The sequence below is a fragment of the Thermobia domestica genome, chromosome 1 (assembly GCF_964235325.1).
Source record: "Thermobia domestica chromosome 1, izTheDome1.hap1.1, whole genome shotgun sequence".
Lineage (NCBI taxonomy): Eukaryota > Metazoa > Arthropoda > Insecta > Zygentoma > Lepismatidae > Thermobia > Thermobia domestica.
Genome location: NC_137454.1, coordinates 24336934 through 24353642, shown reverse-complemented (window position 1 = coordinate 24353642; position 16709 = coordinate 24336934). Strand labels below are relative to the sequence as shown.

The following is a 16709-nucleotide window of genomic DNA, read 5'->3' as shown; positions in this document are numbered from 1 at the left end:
ACATCCATTTGTAATTCAAGGTTCTGTGACGTAACAGTTAGCATATCTCATTCACAGTAAACCAGATGAATGTTTAGTCATGAGGGACATTTTTTACAAGTGCAGTTTCATTTCCATCAATAGACGGGCGGTCCCTAGAAGGTAACGCATTCTCTAACCATTGACATCAATTTAAGTGTTGTAAAAAGGAGGGTAAAAGGAACGGGTATCAAGATTTATTTATTTATTTATTTATTTATTGACTTATTGCCGTTAATACATAAGAATGCGATGGGAAATTAGGTGATGATATCAATGATCATGAGGGAGTTCGAAAAACAAATTTCAAGAATGCTGTTGGTGAATCCTGCTGCAAGTTGCTCAGCGATGGAAGACGATATTATCATTCTTTTGAAAGTTGTGCTTTTTGAAAGGTTTACAACACACGGAATATTGAATAGAATTTAATAAATTCATACATTGTTTCTAGGAGCTGTAGTTGCAAGAGAGTATGGCCTACCATGCATCGTTGGAGCAGAATTTGCAACCAAGATTTTTAAGACAGGTGAGCTACAAAGTATATTAATTTCATTCTTAAATTAGTCAATCTTGTAAATCATAAGAAAAAGATTAAAAGAGTGGTTATAATATGACGTTACACTATTTGTTGCCATGGTAATCATCGTGTGTTCATTTATCTACATAGTACACGTGGGGAAGTTTAAAATACAGCGAAAATACAGCGTGTTCAGTGTAGGGTTGCCAGATCTTTTCTTTGTTGCCATACTTTACTATGTGAAATCATATATGAATATCAAATATCACTAAAAAATCTTCCTTTTATCTCTCTGAAAAATCTGGCAACCCTTATTGAGTATTCCTAGATTGAGGGAATTTTCTTTAATCTAGGGAAATTTGGTAGCAAAATTTAGCAAATAGGAAGAAAGGGAATTTTTAGGAGAATGCTGAGATTCAGAAGAATAGTCGGGCTGAGTTACAGATCAAAGAACATGACCGTGTTTTTCCTTCTACTGCGAACAATCGACAAACCATTTCCCCTTCGAAGTCCTTTTTTGAAGTCTTGGCAAAGGCCCCAGCCCTGTGTCCTCCTTCTCCTGTCACTGCTCTAAAGAAGGAGATTCAAGGTGAGTAAGGGAGAAGACATCACAAAAGTTACCCAAAGTTACAAGTAGGGACCGCATTTGTATGCACTAAAAAACGTGGAAATATGCATGCAAATAGAACTAAAACTTAGAAAATATTCACTGTAAATAAAATGATATGCACTTTAGAAACAGTTTACTCATTTTAGATTCAATTGTTTGTTATATTTATTGTATGCATGATGAATGTTTATATTATATCACTAGAAGATTTTTTAAAGGTTTTTTAGTGTCAAACTTCGTCTTAAACTGAAGTGATTTGACATTTGTGCATTGGCACAGAAAATTCAGAACATTCATATGTGGCGGAGATTTACTGATCCCACATGTGTACTACATCAGTGATTCTCAATCTAATTTCTATCATGACCCTCAGGGGCGGATCCAGGACGGACTTCTGGGGGAGGCGGTGAGTTGTAATACTGCTACTTAGAGCTACTTTTAAGAGCTCCAAATTCTCAGATGGGTTATATATATATATATATATATATATTAAAGTTTCCTATTCTGGGGGGTCCGCCACTGACGACCTCCATTTTATCACATCCTCTTGCCAGCGACCTCCTTATAATTTCTGGTTTGTAATAAACTGTTAATATACCTATTTTTAATGTGTGGAATTTTTAATATACCTATTGTGGAGATCTTACAATATCCATCTATTTCTATAATAGTAGAATCAATTTCTTGCATATAGTGAATACAGTAATTTCCCTAAAAGCGAATGGATTAAAACTAAATTTGGTCAGTTCATTCATATTACAAATATCGAATCCAATCCAATCCTTCATACTGTTTCAAAATGAAGCCGTTTCAAAATTTTAAAACTTCAAAACTTAATTTTGGGTCATATGAAAAAATGAAGTGATGTCTAAATTTCGTTTTAAAAAAACGTGGACAATTGTTTAAAAAGTTATTGAGTATTTAAAATGATTTGATAATGTGTGTCACGAAGATTGAGCCGGACATTGCCCCACTAGTGAAATGACACTATGCTCAGCTATTTCATTACCTTTCAATTTTAATTATATTTCAATATGCAGGATTTGTTGCACTTGTATTTTTCTGGTATTTCAGTATGCAGTTCTCATTAGTTTCGTATAGTACCTCTTTCATTTAAATTGATTTTTAAACAACTCTGCATCTGTTGTAAAGGTTTAGTAGACCTATTGATTGTTGTTCTTAAAGGTATGTGTCATATTTAAAATATTTTCTGGTATTAGATTCTAATTAGGCCCTATCTCTTTCGCTTACACTCGCGACCCTCCAAGGGATCGCGACCTCCAGGTTGAGAAACCCTGCACTAGATTATTGACTTGAATTTTCTCTAATCCTGGATTTTAGCTAATCACCTTATCTAACTTCTGTTTAAAGGATTCAGGGATACCTTGTGACGGTGACTTCAACTTTCGCCTATTCAAGATTCGCCTAATAACCTCAGGCAATGGAAAAAATGAAATGAAATCTTTGAGGTTTACGTCCCACGGTTAGGCTAAAGGAGACGGTGATGATGAATAATGAATGAAAAATGGTGGAATGAAGAAAGTGGGAGGAAACGGGAAAACCCCGAGAAAACCCACGCGCACGGTGTTTGTCCACCACAAAGTTCACTTGGCGGGGGCTGGGATCGAACCCGGGACCCCTAGCACCAGAGGCGAACGCTCTACCACTGAGCCACCGCGGCCCCGCTCAGGTAATGAACTTTACAGATGTTAACTCAAGAGAAAGTGTGGACAAATCTTGAATTCACGATTCGCCTTTCAAGATTTACCTAATGCGAAATTATGTTGGTAATACTGACAAGAAATGACAAAAATTTGTACCGGTTTCTAAATTTAAAGAAATATATATTTGAAATGTAGATTAAAATAGTGTAAGCACAATTAAGTATATGACTAGACATTAAATGTTTGGCATCGAGATAAGATAATGTTACATGTAGTTACAAAACGTATTACGGAAAGGATAAAATGAAGTAACGTAAATTATACGAGAGTTTGCATTAATCATAAAATAAAATTAAACAAAGCACCAAGATTAAGTATAAGCCTGAAAAAGTCCAATCACAGAGCGAGAATAATTTCAAGAGGAAATTTTAATTTTCAATTAAGTTCAAACTTTTTAGTGCAATATGTACGGGTCTAATCCGAAAACAGTATTACTAACTTAATGAAACTTGCAGTTCTGTCAAGGAAACATATCCTAAAAGTGTCCAGATATCCACCTCAAGCATCACTCAATATGAATGCCATATCTAATTTGACCGCCACCCTCTTTAGAAGAATTATGTTTACCTTGATTTCCTACCTTCAATTTAATCACATGGTCTTGGAATTTATAACAAAATATTTTGTAAATAAAATTTTCTTTCGTTTGATATATAATACATCTCTGTAGGTTAGATAGATATAAAGTTACAAATGATAGAATTGGCTTGTGTCGCTTAACCTTGTCTCTATTTCTTTCAAGTGTATTTTTTTTTTTATTTTTTCAAACTCGTACATAAAGAAGGCAGCTTTCATCAACCAGCCAAAATGTTTAAATATATAAAAATACAGAAGTAAACATGGATGATGTGATACTGTTTTTACATGAATTTTCAGGAAGTAACACGACTTTATCTCTGTTCCAAAAAAGAGAAGAAAAGTTGTTAGAAACTACTCGAGAGATAGACACTTAACTGCAACAGGTTGTGAGTACACCTTCAAGAAATCTATCCTCAAGAACTAGTAAAAGTGGGATAAGATTTCCAATTACACATTCATGCATCGTCTAATGGTGATGCACTGGCTTTATATCGATATTTTCACATATAGAAAACTTATTTCACACCAGTCACTCATCCCTCAGTATTACCCATAAGAGCAAGTGCGAGCAGACGTCACGTGTTGAAGGTGTCACATCAGGAGGAAACTTGGCTGGAGCAAGATATTTCAGCAATTGATTGCAAATGTAAAACTCTCATGTACTTAGTCCAACTGTTCATGTTCGAGATGGTTTTACTCAGACATGCTCATTATTTGCAGGAACATCACATTTTGAGAGTGAAAAAGCAGCAGGATGAAAGTGACACGCTAGCGTTTTCTTAGTGTTGGATTACCCTCGAATTATACCATACTTTTATGGATCTTTCGAAGTTTCTTTTCTTTTTAGTTTTTCAATGTAACATTTACCGTTTTCCTCTTCTGAAAAAGCAGAGTTTATTATATGAAACTTAAATTACCAAAAATATCAACGATCTCCTTAAAGTCGTATCCCAAATAGTTCTTGTATCATTGACTTCTTTCATCTGAACCAGCAGTGGGTCTGATCCAACCTAACCGTATCATTTATGATCCAACAGTACACCGTGTCAGGGATGTGTTAATTTTTGTGTCTTTTATGTACTCTAAATTATTTCTATCGTTTACAAAAAAAAAAAAAAAAAAAAAAAAAAAAGGGCTCAAATAACGTTTTCTCTACGGACTATTTTGGTAAATAAGTTTACAGAAACTACCATATAATGCCCCATTATTATCAAATGTGTGATATTTTTGTATATGTCAAATGGCATGTTGATATATTTTCTTTAGTTGTTTCACTTATATAAGTACTATATGTATAAAATAAAAACAAGGAAATCAGAAAAATACGCTTGAAAGAAGCATAAGTACAAGATTAAGTGATACAAACCTACTCTGTATCATTTGTAACTGTATATCTACCTGACCTACAGAGATGAATTATATATCAAGCGAAAGGAAATTTTATTTACAAAATATTTTGTTATAAGTTTCAAGACCGTAGAATTGAACCTAAGGTAAGAAATCAAGGAAAACATTGCTGTTCTATAAACGTGGCGGCCAAATTAGATGTGGCGACCATATTGAATGTAGTTCGAGAGAGATGTTCGGGGACTTTTAGGATATTACTATACTTGATGAAAGGAAACTATCTGGCAAGCTCCATTGAGCTACTAATTTTTGTTGGATTTGTCAAAATTTTTCCCTACATACTGAACTATTTAATAAGAGCTCAAACATAATTTCAACAGGAAATGCTAACTATTGACGAGGTGCAGGACTACCAACCTTTGCGAGCTAAACAGTTTTCTTTTTTTAATTTCAACTTTCGCCTAATAAAATTAACTGTCATCGCTTTGATTGACGTCTTCATAGCTAGGAGGTACTAGGCGAATCTTGAAGCCCCGCTTGTGACAATGAGAAGGGTTCTTTTGTTTGGAAAGCATACCAGAAAAGAGTATTCTTATTATATACTCTTAAAAGATGTCCAAATACACACAAATATTCAATTTAATATTTGTTCTCATCCTTTTGCAGGAGACATAGTACGCTTGGATGGTTCAACTGGATTGTTGGAGAAAATTGATTGACATACGTAGAAGAGTATTCACGAAAATAATTAACTTAATACGTGTAATTGTAAATTTTAAAATTGAATAAAAATAGATTTCAGTATTTTGTAGTAGTTTTGTAAAATTAGGACTGTTTGTATTGTGTAAGAGGTGAAACAATGAAAAAAATTGTGTACAATTGAATGGCAAAGTAGTTAATAGGTTCGAAACAAAGTTCCTAAATTAAAATAATAATAATAATAATAATAATAATAATAATAATAATAATAATAATAATAATAATAATAATAATAATAATAATAATAATAATAATAATAACTTAACTAATAACAGGAAAAATACGAGAAATGATCGAAAAACGTTACAACGCATAACACTTTTATGTTATTCACTGTAACTTAACGAAAATTTATTTGTAGATTAGTAACATGTCTGTCTTGATGCAGATTTGAAGACTTCGGATTCTAACCCGAGAAGCGGACATTAAAAATGATGCCCAGTCCGGAAAATCGGTCAACAGTAGAAGTGAGATCAGTAGTGTTCTTCCTGTGAGCTTAAAAAAAAAAAAAAAAAAAAAAAAAAAAAAACACGATATTTGCTAACATTCATAGGCAGATGTAGAACTGTATGAGGAGGGCTTAAATTTCAAAGCAACATGTAAGGGAAATGTTGTCGTGCCTTTAAAGGAAGACACACCAATATTCTTAATGACAATCCTGGAAACAGCGGTATACCCAGTACTTCAACCACTGACGTAGCGCTTGGAGCAACTAGGGCACCCCTTCTATAGCCCTGACCTAGCCCCAGTTGACTTTAACTTTTTTTTCCCTGATCTAAAGCAAAAAAATTGCTGGCCACGATTCAAGTGATTATGTCAAAAACCGCTGCCACACTGCGGCTACGAGAACTTTAAACGGATTTCTTTGCGAATGGTATAGCATTATCTGCCGATTTGATAAACAATTGAACAAAATCTGTAATTACATCGGGAAATATTGTTGAGTGCTGCTCTCTATCATCAAATGTGTTGATTTTCCAGATATGCCTCACAGGCCGTAATAGGCTTTCTGACCTTCTTCTTCGATCATCCCTTCTATATCCAAAGAAAATACACATTACCTATCAACAGGCCCGTATTTAGCTAAGTGCTATTCTGTGCTCGAGCACAGGGCGGCAGAATTTAGGGAGCGGCAAAATTTTGGATTATTTAAAAAAATTCACAATAAAGTAATATTTAAAAATAGCAATCCGCAGAGTCCCGCGCAGGCGTGAGAAAATATGCTAGTTCGCTCTAACTACAGTAGTATTGTTAATGTATGAATGAAATAAGTGCAAGTGTAAACGGAATTTCTGATCATCCTGTAGTACAAAACACAGAAAATGTACGAAATTTAGGTTGCGAAAGTGTGTCTGATTATTTTTAAAAGTCACCCTCTCCCACCCCACCCCAAAAGGTGAGGATAACTTGAACATCATGAAAACTGATACATTAAACTCAGCGACCTCGAAAACTATGGATATAACACTAATATCTATCGTTCTCGATTACTATTAAAATCTCGCATCCTTCCTGGGGAGTGGATTATGTCCTTAAAGTTAAATTGGATTAAAACTGAACTATTATTCTCAGCGACCCCAAAAACTATGACTTCAACTCTAATATTGGTCTTTTTCGATTATTTTTAAAATGCCTCCATGTTATTCTTTAGGTGGTATGTTTGCAAAACTAGGGAGGCAAAAATGTTTCCTTGTTTGAGACATAAGTTTGTGTGGAGGGGATGGCAAATTATTTATAGGTAGAGCATAGGGGGTACAATATATAAATACACGCCTGCCTATCAATAGAACCGATTGAATGAACAAAATATCATGCGTAGTTTTCGAAAAAATGGTGGAAAATGAATTTTTTGTAAACCTAAAAATTGACGCTGTTCGAGAATCATTACTATTTACTGACGTTAAACATACAACCATTAACTTCTTCATTGTGAGACTAGCACGATCACAATACCTAATATCTTTGGGCAGTAGGATTAGTGAAATATAGTAAAAATTATTATTAGCTTTTAAGAGGTCTCGTCACGGCAAAAATTAAAATACCGATAATTTTACAGTAATTAATTATGTGATATCTTCAAATAAATAAAAAAATAATCAAAAAGTGGAACAAGAGCTCATTAGACGAAATCATTTTACATGAGATACGAGTCACCGTATCTGCTTTAGATTTTCGATTAGAAAATCGGCATTTATGTTCGCGTTTCTAAATAGATGCGAACTCTAAGCCACTAGATGACTCGTGATAACGATACCTTATGCAAAATAATATTGTCTCTCGCGCTCTTGTTCCACATTTGGATTATCTTTTATTTATTTGAAGATATTACATAATTACTGTAAAATTAGCGGTATTTTAATTTCGCAGTGATTAGGCCTCTGAAGCTTTAATTTTTACCTATAACATTGCCCAAAGATAAGATAAATATCAAGTGATAGAATATATCTAGCTGAACACAATGAAATGCTTGAGGATAAATTTTCATGCATGATTTTGGAGAAAATCGATAAACAAGAGCCAAGGTCCCACTATCGAAGGAGGAAATTGTATATCATTCACAGAATCGTTCAAACTGTTGTTGCCATGGTAACGATAGAAACAATACTTTTAAAGGCAGCAACAGAGTTAAAGTTTAACAACAATGGAAAGTGCCAGAAATTTATATCTACATATATATAAAATGAAACTCACTAATTTTTGTGCCTTAATAACTCTTGAACTATCCGACCGATCTCGATCAAATTTTCAACATAGATGAGGTTCGGGCCTAGGATGGATTTTATCATTTCACTTTGACGGTGCAACATAGGAGAGGGTATAGGGGAAAAGGGGTAATGACATGCGGTTTTTTTAATTCCTCAGAACAGCAATGAGAGAGGCAGACAATTCTCTCCCGATGGATATTATGGCTAGTTGGATGTTGACATTGTGGATCTCAAGTATTGTTGCCATGGTAACGATAGAAACAATACTTTTAAAGGCAGCAACAGAGTTAAAGTTTAACAACAATGGAAAGTGCCAGAAATTTATAAGGTATTAGGTAGAAATTTATTAGGTTGTTTTATACATTGCATAACAGAAAAACTGCAACTGAAACTGTTTTTAAAAAATTCCAGTAAAGAATAAAAGGCAACCCTTAATGTAAACTTTCACAAATATATAAATAATAGCTTCAATTATTTTTGTCGGTCAAAAATTGGCGGGGCCTAGGCGCCTAGGCCTCGGGCTAGATCCACTACTCCTGTATATGTCATTTAGTCTCTTTTCACAGCTTTAAAACATTCAAGATTCCTAGTTTCAAATCTTTTTTTTTTTTTTTTTTTTTTTTTTTTTAAGAATGAAACCAATCGATTTCTTTTAAAATATCATTTGAAGTATTAAAGTTTCATCTTAGAGTTTCATTCAAAATACTTAGTTAATCTAATAATTACACAACTACCAGGCAAAAATACTCGTATCTCAGTTTATCGTCACGTTTGTAATATGCAGGGTGAATCAAAAAAGACTTCAACTTTGAAAACTCATATTTATTTATTTATTTATTTATTTAGCTTACAGACATGGTTTGATGTCATTTTGTAGCCAAATGAATCTTTTTTTTTACCTTATACATAAAAATGCATCTTTTTCTCTTTTTGCCTTATACCTAAAAATGCATTTTTTTCTTTTTTTGCCTTATACCTAAAAATGCATCTTTTTCTTTTTTGCCTTATACCTAAAAATGCCTTTTTTCTTTTTTTTGCCTTATACCTAAAAATGCACCTTTTTCTTTTTTGCCTTATACCTAAAAATGCATCTTTTTCTTTTTTGCCTTATAATAAAAATGCATCTTTTTTTACCTTATACCTAAAAATGCATCTTTTTTACCTTATACCTAAAAATGCGTCTTTTTCTTTTTTGCCTTATACCTAAAAATGCATCTTTTTCTTTTTTGCCTTATACCTAAAAATGCCTTTTTTCTTTTTTTGCCTTATACCTAAAAATGCATCTGTTTCTTTTTTGCCTTATACCTAAAAATGCATCTTTTTCTTTTTTGCCTTATACCTAAAAATGCATCTTTTTCTTTTTTGCCTTATACCTAAAAATGCATCTTTTTCTTTTTTTGCCTCATACCTAAAAATGTATCTTTTTCTTTTTTGCCTTATACCTAAAAATGTATCTTCTTCTTTTTTGCCTTATACCTAAAAATGCATCTTATAAAGCTTTGTTTCACTTGCTCTACAACATCTTCACACGTACGGGGACGACCTGAAGATTTGTTGTATCCTACTGAACATCCAGTTTCAATAAAACACTTATGCTACTCATAAATAGTAGGCCTACTGGGAGGATCTTTATCATACTTTGTACGAAAATTACATTGCACAGTTGTCGCAGACTTGGACTCTTCAATCCAAAACACACAGATAGGACGCTCGGGACCAGTAAAGGCGGCCATTTTTGCTGCAACTGCCGCTAGCGCTTGCGGTGGCTTGTTTCTGAACTAGTGTGCTACGTGAGTCAAAACTTGATATGTTTTGCTACAAAATGACATCAAAACCATGTCTGATTAAGATAAATAAATAAATCAATTAGAGTTTCTAAAGTTGTTAAGTCCTTTTTGATACACCCTGTAGGCCTATAATTTGTTAAAATGTACTAAACATTAATAATAAGACCAAAGATATACACTTCTCATGTTAATGATCGCTATTTTTATTATTATTTTTACTCCTGTTGTTTATATAATCATAATGGGCCTTGTGCAGAGTCGTTCTGACGCGTCATTTAGTGCCATACTAAAGCGTTCAACTAACATATGTTTCCTGCAGTAATCAGGCCTTTAGTATCACGCTAATCATACATCAAAACGACTCTGCATAAGGCGGAATATTTCCATCTCGAACTTGTGTCTTCCGAAATATGTTTAAACTAGCTGACGTTATCCCCTTTCACTGCTAAATTATAACGATTCGATTAAACCCGTTAATTCATCAATATTTGTCCTAACCTTGCAGACGCCATAGTGCTGTCCCCATTACGTCATCAGTACAATATAATAAGTTCATGGTCACTATGTTGTCGATAAAATGTAATCTATTTTATTCATTGGCTGCGGAAAAATGGTAAATAAAAGACCAAAAAATGCTCGGTAATTGTAACATGCTAATGTTACAATACAATATGGGTGGATGGATGAAATATGAATGGATAATAAAGAAATCGATGCCACCTGTCACTTTGTGCATTAGTTGTCTGATAACCTTGTTATTGTCACAAAGTAACCTAACAGCGATATGATCTTTATAGGACGCACGCATGCATGAGATGACTTATATTTCCTTATGAATACCAAGAAAATGATCAATTTTTGTCCCCGACTCGTACGTCTTGGCTAATAGTATAAAGTTATTACAGAAAATAACGAATTAGATTTGTATTGTGCTTTCTTTTTGATAAGATTGAAGCTTTCCTTGTATATAGCGTTTTGATATTGCATAAAATGCTATAGCACCTACCTTCTATTGTAATACAGTAAAAGTTATTATTTCTGCAAAAATTTATTGTAAGGGCAGTTAGACACGAGCACAGTTTTCCATTGTATGTTACATCTCTTTCATCTTTCTTGTATAGTAGTGACAAGGTGGATGATACATTTTTAGACCTTATATACGATTTTTAAAAAAGTTACAAAATAAAGTTCGTTACTTACTTGTTAAAACATTTCTCACTCGATTGTTCGGATAGGTGATTCCATAAACTTTGTATATAAATACAGAGACTACTATCTGAAATGCTACCGAAGTGAAGCAATTAAATTCCATATACGAGGAAGGATCAGAAAGTAAAATTACAAGGCCGGTAATTTTGGAGTTTCATCTGTTATAGAGGGATGAGAAGTATGAGGTAATTTTAATACGTGGAGTTGGCAATTGTGCAGAGTTACGGCCATCCGTCATCTACAACGCTAGTTGTATGTAAACAAAAATGGCGACTCGTTTGGAAAACTGGTCTCTCGAAGAAGGCCGCTCAGTTATTCGATTTCTGTGGGTGAAACATCTAACCGGGCAGAAATTCAACGGCAGCTGGTAGAGGTTTACAGAGAGACTATAGGTCTTGTCAGCATGTCGCAGAATAGTGTCGAAAGTTTGCGGTTGGTAGAGAAAATGCCATCGACGAGGAACGCAGTGCCCAGCGCAGCACAGCATCATCAAATTTAAACACCCTACCTCCCTCCCTACAGCCTGGACCTCGCCCCAAGAAACTTTCACCTATTCCCGTACTTGCCGAAGCACCTCGGAGACTTCAGGCGAGGAGGAAAACACTTCATAACAATGTGGCTGAACATGCAAGCATAGTATATTTTACCAGGAGGGAATCTTTGAACTCATCCCACGATGGGACAAATGCGTCAGCCGATATGGACAGTAAGTTTATGTCGAAAAATAACTTAATGTATGTACTCGCTGTTGGTTGTATTCGTTGCATGAAATAACATATACATGTTTCCCTGCAGGCTTGGTAATCTTACTTTCTGATCACCCTCGTATAGAGAATGTACTCTAGTATGCATTACTATGCTGGTCTTTTAAATGTATTTTATTCTGTGCCAAATGCTGTCAATATTTTCCACGCTTTAAGCATACAAATACAAACTATTTTTTGCTAGGTGACAGCTACCACTCGGATAATTCTATATCAGTGGAGATGAATAATGTATGTATATGAGAGGATATTTTAATCCGAAATGTGATACTCCAGACATCAGTGCTTCCGCACAGTACTTTTTACTTAAAGCAATGTTGGATGGAAATAGAACTTTGCATCAAATGTATGCAGTCCCAAAGTTGCATTCATATCACCATCGTTCATGTTTAATCTTTAGTTTGATGTAGTATATTGTGGAAATATGATCATGTCTAAAAGGCCTAAGATGTGTACTAGTAATATATATCTAGTTGTTCACCTATACCTAGATACATCTTGGAACTTTGTAACACACTAGTGCGTTTAAGTCGATTTTTTTTATATTCACGTCGGCCCAACAGTGGGAAATGGTGAGTCAGCCAAGTGCCAACCATGTAATTTGTCGCTTTGCCGAGCATTTGCTAACAAACCTCTTACAAAAGATATAAAATTGCGATTCGGAGTACAAGATCCAAATATTGGATAAATTACGGCGAATTGTTGGGCCAACATATTTTTTTAAACTTGATTTTTGCAATTTGCACCCATTAGCTACTAAGGTATATGTTAGCCATCTGTTAAAATGGTATATTGTAAAATACATATCTGTTGCCAACGTTGTAATTTCTTCGAAACAGAATTGCACTCCAAAAAAAGTCGAATTATGTACGAGGATTCCGCAGAAGTAATGACAACTTTTTTTTTTTTTTTTTTAATGAAAATGGGAAAGAAGCAAGAAATTTTTAAAGATACAAATGGAAGGTTAGTATATATGTAAACGTTACATGTAGAAAGTTGGATGAACATAATATTTCCATCAGGATATAGAACAAGAAAAATGAATATAACGAATCATTTGTTTCGCACATGTTCTATCTCGAATCACGTTCGTTGACAGTGTACTGCGGATTCTTTGAGATACTACTTAGAAGGACTCTAGAAATCACTGGTGTGTTTTTGGCAGGGATGGAAAAAGAACCAGTTCTGACCCGGTTTTGAACCAGTTCAGGCACCAAGAACCCATGCTAAAGATGTGACCGTTTTTACAAGAACCGGTTCATTTTCCATCCCTGGTTTCTGTGCGTTACATATAAGTGTAATTGTAATGTTGAAATTCGAGGTAAAACATGGTATCAAACGATTTGTTGCATTAATTTTTTTCGTGCCATATCCTGATCTCGATACGTACATGAGTTGCATAAAAAGTAATGTCAACAGTGTTATAATTCGTACTTGGCTTTATGCAAACATCTCTTATCTTTCTTTAATATAATTGTCTTCCATCACTTTCTGTCACACGTGCGGAAGGCATCGTGCGTCGTCAGCGAGTCCATCTTTATCCATATCCCACAGGGACCACAATATAACAAAGATGATGGCTTTTCTTGTGACGTGGTGCCTCCTGCGAAGTTATTCCTTCATTTCGGCGAAAGGTAGTAATTGTACGGGCTCTTCAGGTGAATACGGCAGATGTCACAATATCTGCCACTGCCACCGACGCTGCAGCTCCATCATGTTAACCGAGTGACACCGTGCATTGTCATGAAGGATGACCATCTTCGGGACCCTTAGGACGTTACTAGAATGAACAAGGTAACCAAGAAAGTTCTTGCCGCTTTGACGTCTCATTAATCATGAGCTCACAGAGAGGAAACGATATGACGGACGTGCCTGCCAAGCGATCGGGAATCAGTTTGACCATAGAACTTCAGTAACACAGGCACTTTGCGCACGTAAAGCAGTCATAACTCCTCCAGTGTCGAAGAGAAAACGGAAGTATCGAAGCAACTTGCTCGCGTGTTGCATGACTTTAAAATGGGCTTGTCAGCAGCCGCATTAAGTCGCCACATATGTCAGGCATTTGGGGAGCATGTCGTGAACTAACGCACCACCAGGTTGGTTCCAGAAATTACGTTCGGGACATGTGAGCATTTCGGATGAACCTCGCAGCGGACGACCATATGTGTTGTATGACGAGATCCTGAAAGAAGTTATCGAGGAGGACAGTGGTCTAACATGTGATGAACCTGCAGAAAGGTTCCATGTTTCCGCTGAAACAGTCAGACTGCGCCTGTATGGGATAGGGAAGTCATACAATTTAAGGAAGTGGGTACCCCACATATTGTCGGCAGCCAACTAGGAACAGTAACAGCCTATTTGTCCTTCCTCACTCGGTACCTGAATACACCCATCTTTGACCGCTTGCTCACTAGTGACGAAAAGTGTGTCGGTCCTCTATGACACTCTCTAGAGTACTAGACATTGGTTGTCACCACGTGACCCTGTTCCTCGTACCTCAAGATCACCTCTGCACCCAGGAAGGGTTATGCTCACTGTATGGTGGAATTGTCGGCATTACGAGCTCCTTCCAGCTGGTCAAGCCATCACTACTGATCTCTACTATCCACAGTTGCAAATAATGCACTGTTCATTGTGGCAGGAGGAGCCGGCATTAGTGAATCGCAAGGGTGTGTTGTTCATGCACGTCAATGCCAAGCCATATGTGACCAAGAGAACCCGGGCGACCCTTCAGCAATTGGTTGGAAGACTGCCGTGCGTCATATTCACCGGACCTTGTGCCAACAGGTTACCACCTGTTTCATTCCCTCGACAACCACCTCCGTGAGAGATCCTTCGCAAATGAAGATCTGCGTAACACACTCGCGCTCTTCTTTACATCCATGACTCCCGAGTTTTATCAGCAGGGTATTGTGCAGCTGAAGGAACGTTGGCAAAAGATGTTGGATGCTGATGGAGATTACTTCATAACCTAAAAGTACGTACCGTCCACTGTATTTCTCTTCGTTTATCACTGCTCTAGAGCGCCAAGAACTATTTTGGTTACCTTGTATTTACAAGAACTTACAAGAACATGATAATGATGCATATTGTATGGGTAGAGACAATGACAGTCCGGGATTCTAGCCCTTCATCTAATTTATTTTACAAAATATTACAAAATAGTCTTTGTGCCTACGAAGTGAATATCTTAAATCTTCCTTATGACCGAGAGGTGAAGAAAGAAAATGTTTTATACGAAACCCTTTTAGCTCATAACAGCCTCCAGGGAGTCTTACAGCGACTTCAGGATGCGGTACTTTTGGTATCCCCTTTAGTTTATGGCAGCCTCTAGAGGTTCGGTTTGTGGTTGGGAATTCCTTTGCTCATGGCAGCGTCCTTCGTCCAGGCAAGGTAGGATTCCTTGTCCAGGTCGACCTCAGGAGCAGGTGTAGATTAAGCGATCAGTGGTTAATTGATGCCTCCGTATTCTTTGGGTCCACTTTTATAGGCCATTTCTGGGTGGCTCGTTCCTCTTCGGTTCCCGGCGTGCTATTCTTCGTGTTTTCCTAGTTTTGTGTATCGTCTGCTGCTTTGATGTTTATAAACAATAGCAGGCGTTGTTTGAATAACATGTGCTCACACTGCAAGATGGGGATCCATGCAGAAGGACTTTTCGCAAACTAATATACATACAGTAGAACCCCTACTATCCGAGCTAATGTGAGCCTGACTCATCCGATAACTAAGGACTCCGATAATATAGACTTCCTGCAAAATGAAGGCAATACTGTCCGTACAGTAGTAAACACGTGAGATATGGAACTAAATATCCTATATTAATTGATGTACAGAACGTTTAATTTTTCTAGTTTAAATCGAAACTTAGAACTACAAAACGAAAATTAAAAAAAAAATCTTACAGCACAGTATTTTTCAGGATTACATCATAAAATAATCTTGAAGTTTCGATGATGATTGTTGACAACAGTACATATGCTTGCGGAGCTGCTCCATTACTACGTATGGGATCGTGAAGGTTTATAAAGGAGAAAAACTAGAGAAGGAATTAATACGATTTTCGAAGACGACATCGACAGCGGCTTGATAACCGTGAGTGTTAGAGGTTTATACTAGTGATCTCGGGGTCTTCCTCCAACTGAAAACTGACCTTGGACTTCTGTTAGAAATCAACTTAGGGACCCCAAAAACTATGGAACCGACACAAATATCGGTCATTTTCAATTATTTTTACGTCACCATTTCTCCCTTTCCCTTTAGGAATACTAATGGGGCTGAATTTGGATTGAAACGGCGTCGGAAGTATCACTATTCATCTCAGCGACCCCGAAAACTAAGGATTCGACAATAATATCGGCCGTTTTCGATCATTTTATGTCTCCCTAAGCTAGGGGATATTACCCTCAATACGGGGTTAAACTTGACTTAAATGGAATGGGAACTGTCACCAATCACCTCATGAATCCCGAAACTATGAATTCGACACTTATGCCTTCCCTTCTACTTTCCCCAGGTGTACTAGAAAGGTCTTACCCCGACAGTACACTCCAGGCTGTAAGTAATACCTGCACCAAGTTTGGTTAAAATTTCTCCAGATGCGTAGAAAACAGAGGATTATCGCAATTTATTTTATCGAGTTTAATAAATAGAGTTTTTGACACAAAATGACATGAAATACGTGCAAAAGAAT

The 16709-nt window shown here is 36.0% G+C and overlaps 1 protein-coding gene across 1 annotated transcript in view; it reads left to right on the top strand.

Moving 5' to 3' along the window:
* Nucleotides 1-5599, top strand: part of LOC145683816 (rifampicin phosphotransferase-like) — a 204744-nt gene extending 199145 nt beyond the window's left edge. The window contains exons 28-29 of the mRNA XM_081755413.1: nucleotides 470-544; nucleotides 5462-5599. Of these exons, the coding sequence (XP_081611539.1) occupies nucleotides 470-544; nucleotides 5462-5514 (128 nt within the window). The 3' untranslated portion in view covers nucleotides 5515-5599. The remainder of the gene's footprint in view (nucleotides 1-469; nucleotides 545-5461) is intronic.
* The last annotated feature ends 11110 nt before the right edge of the window (nucleotides 5600-16709 follow it).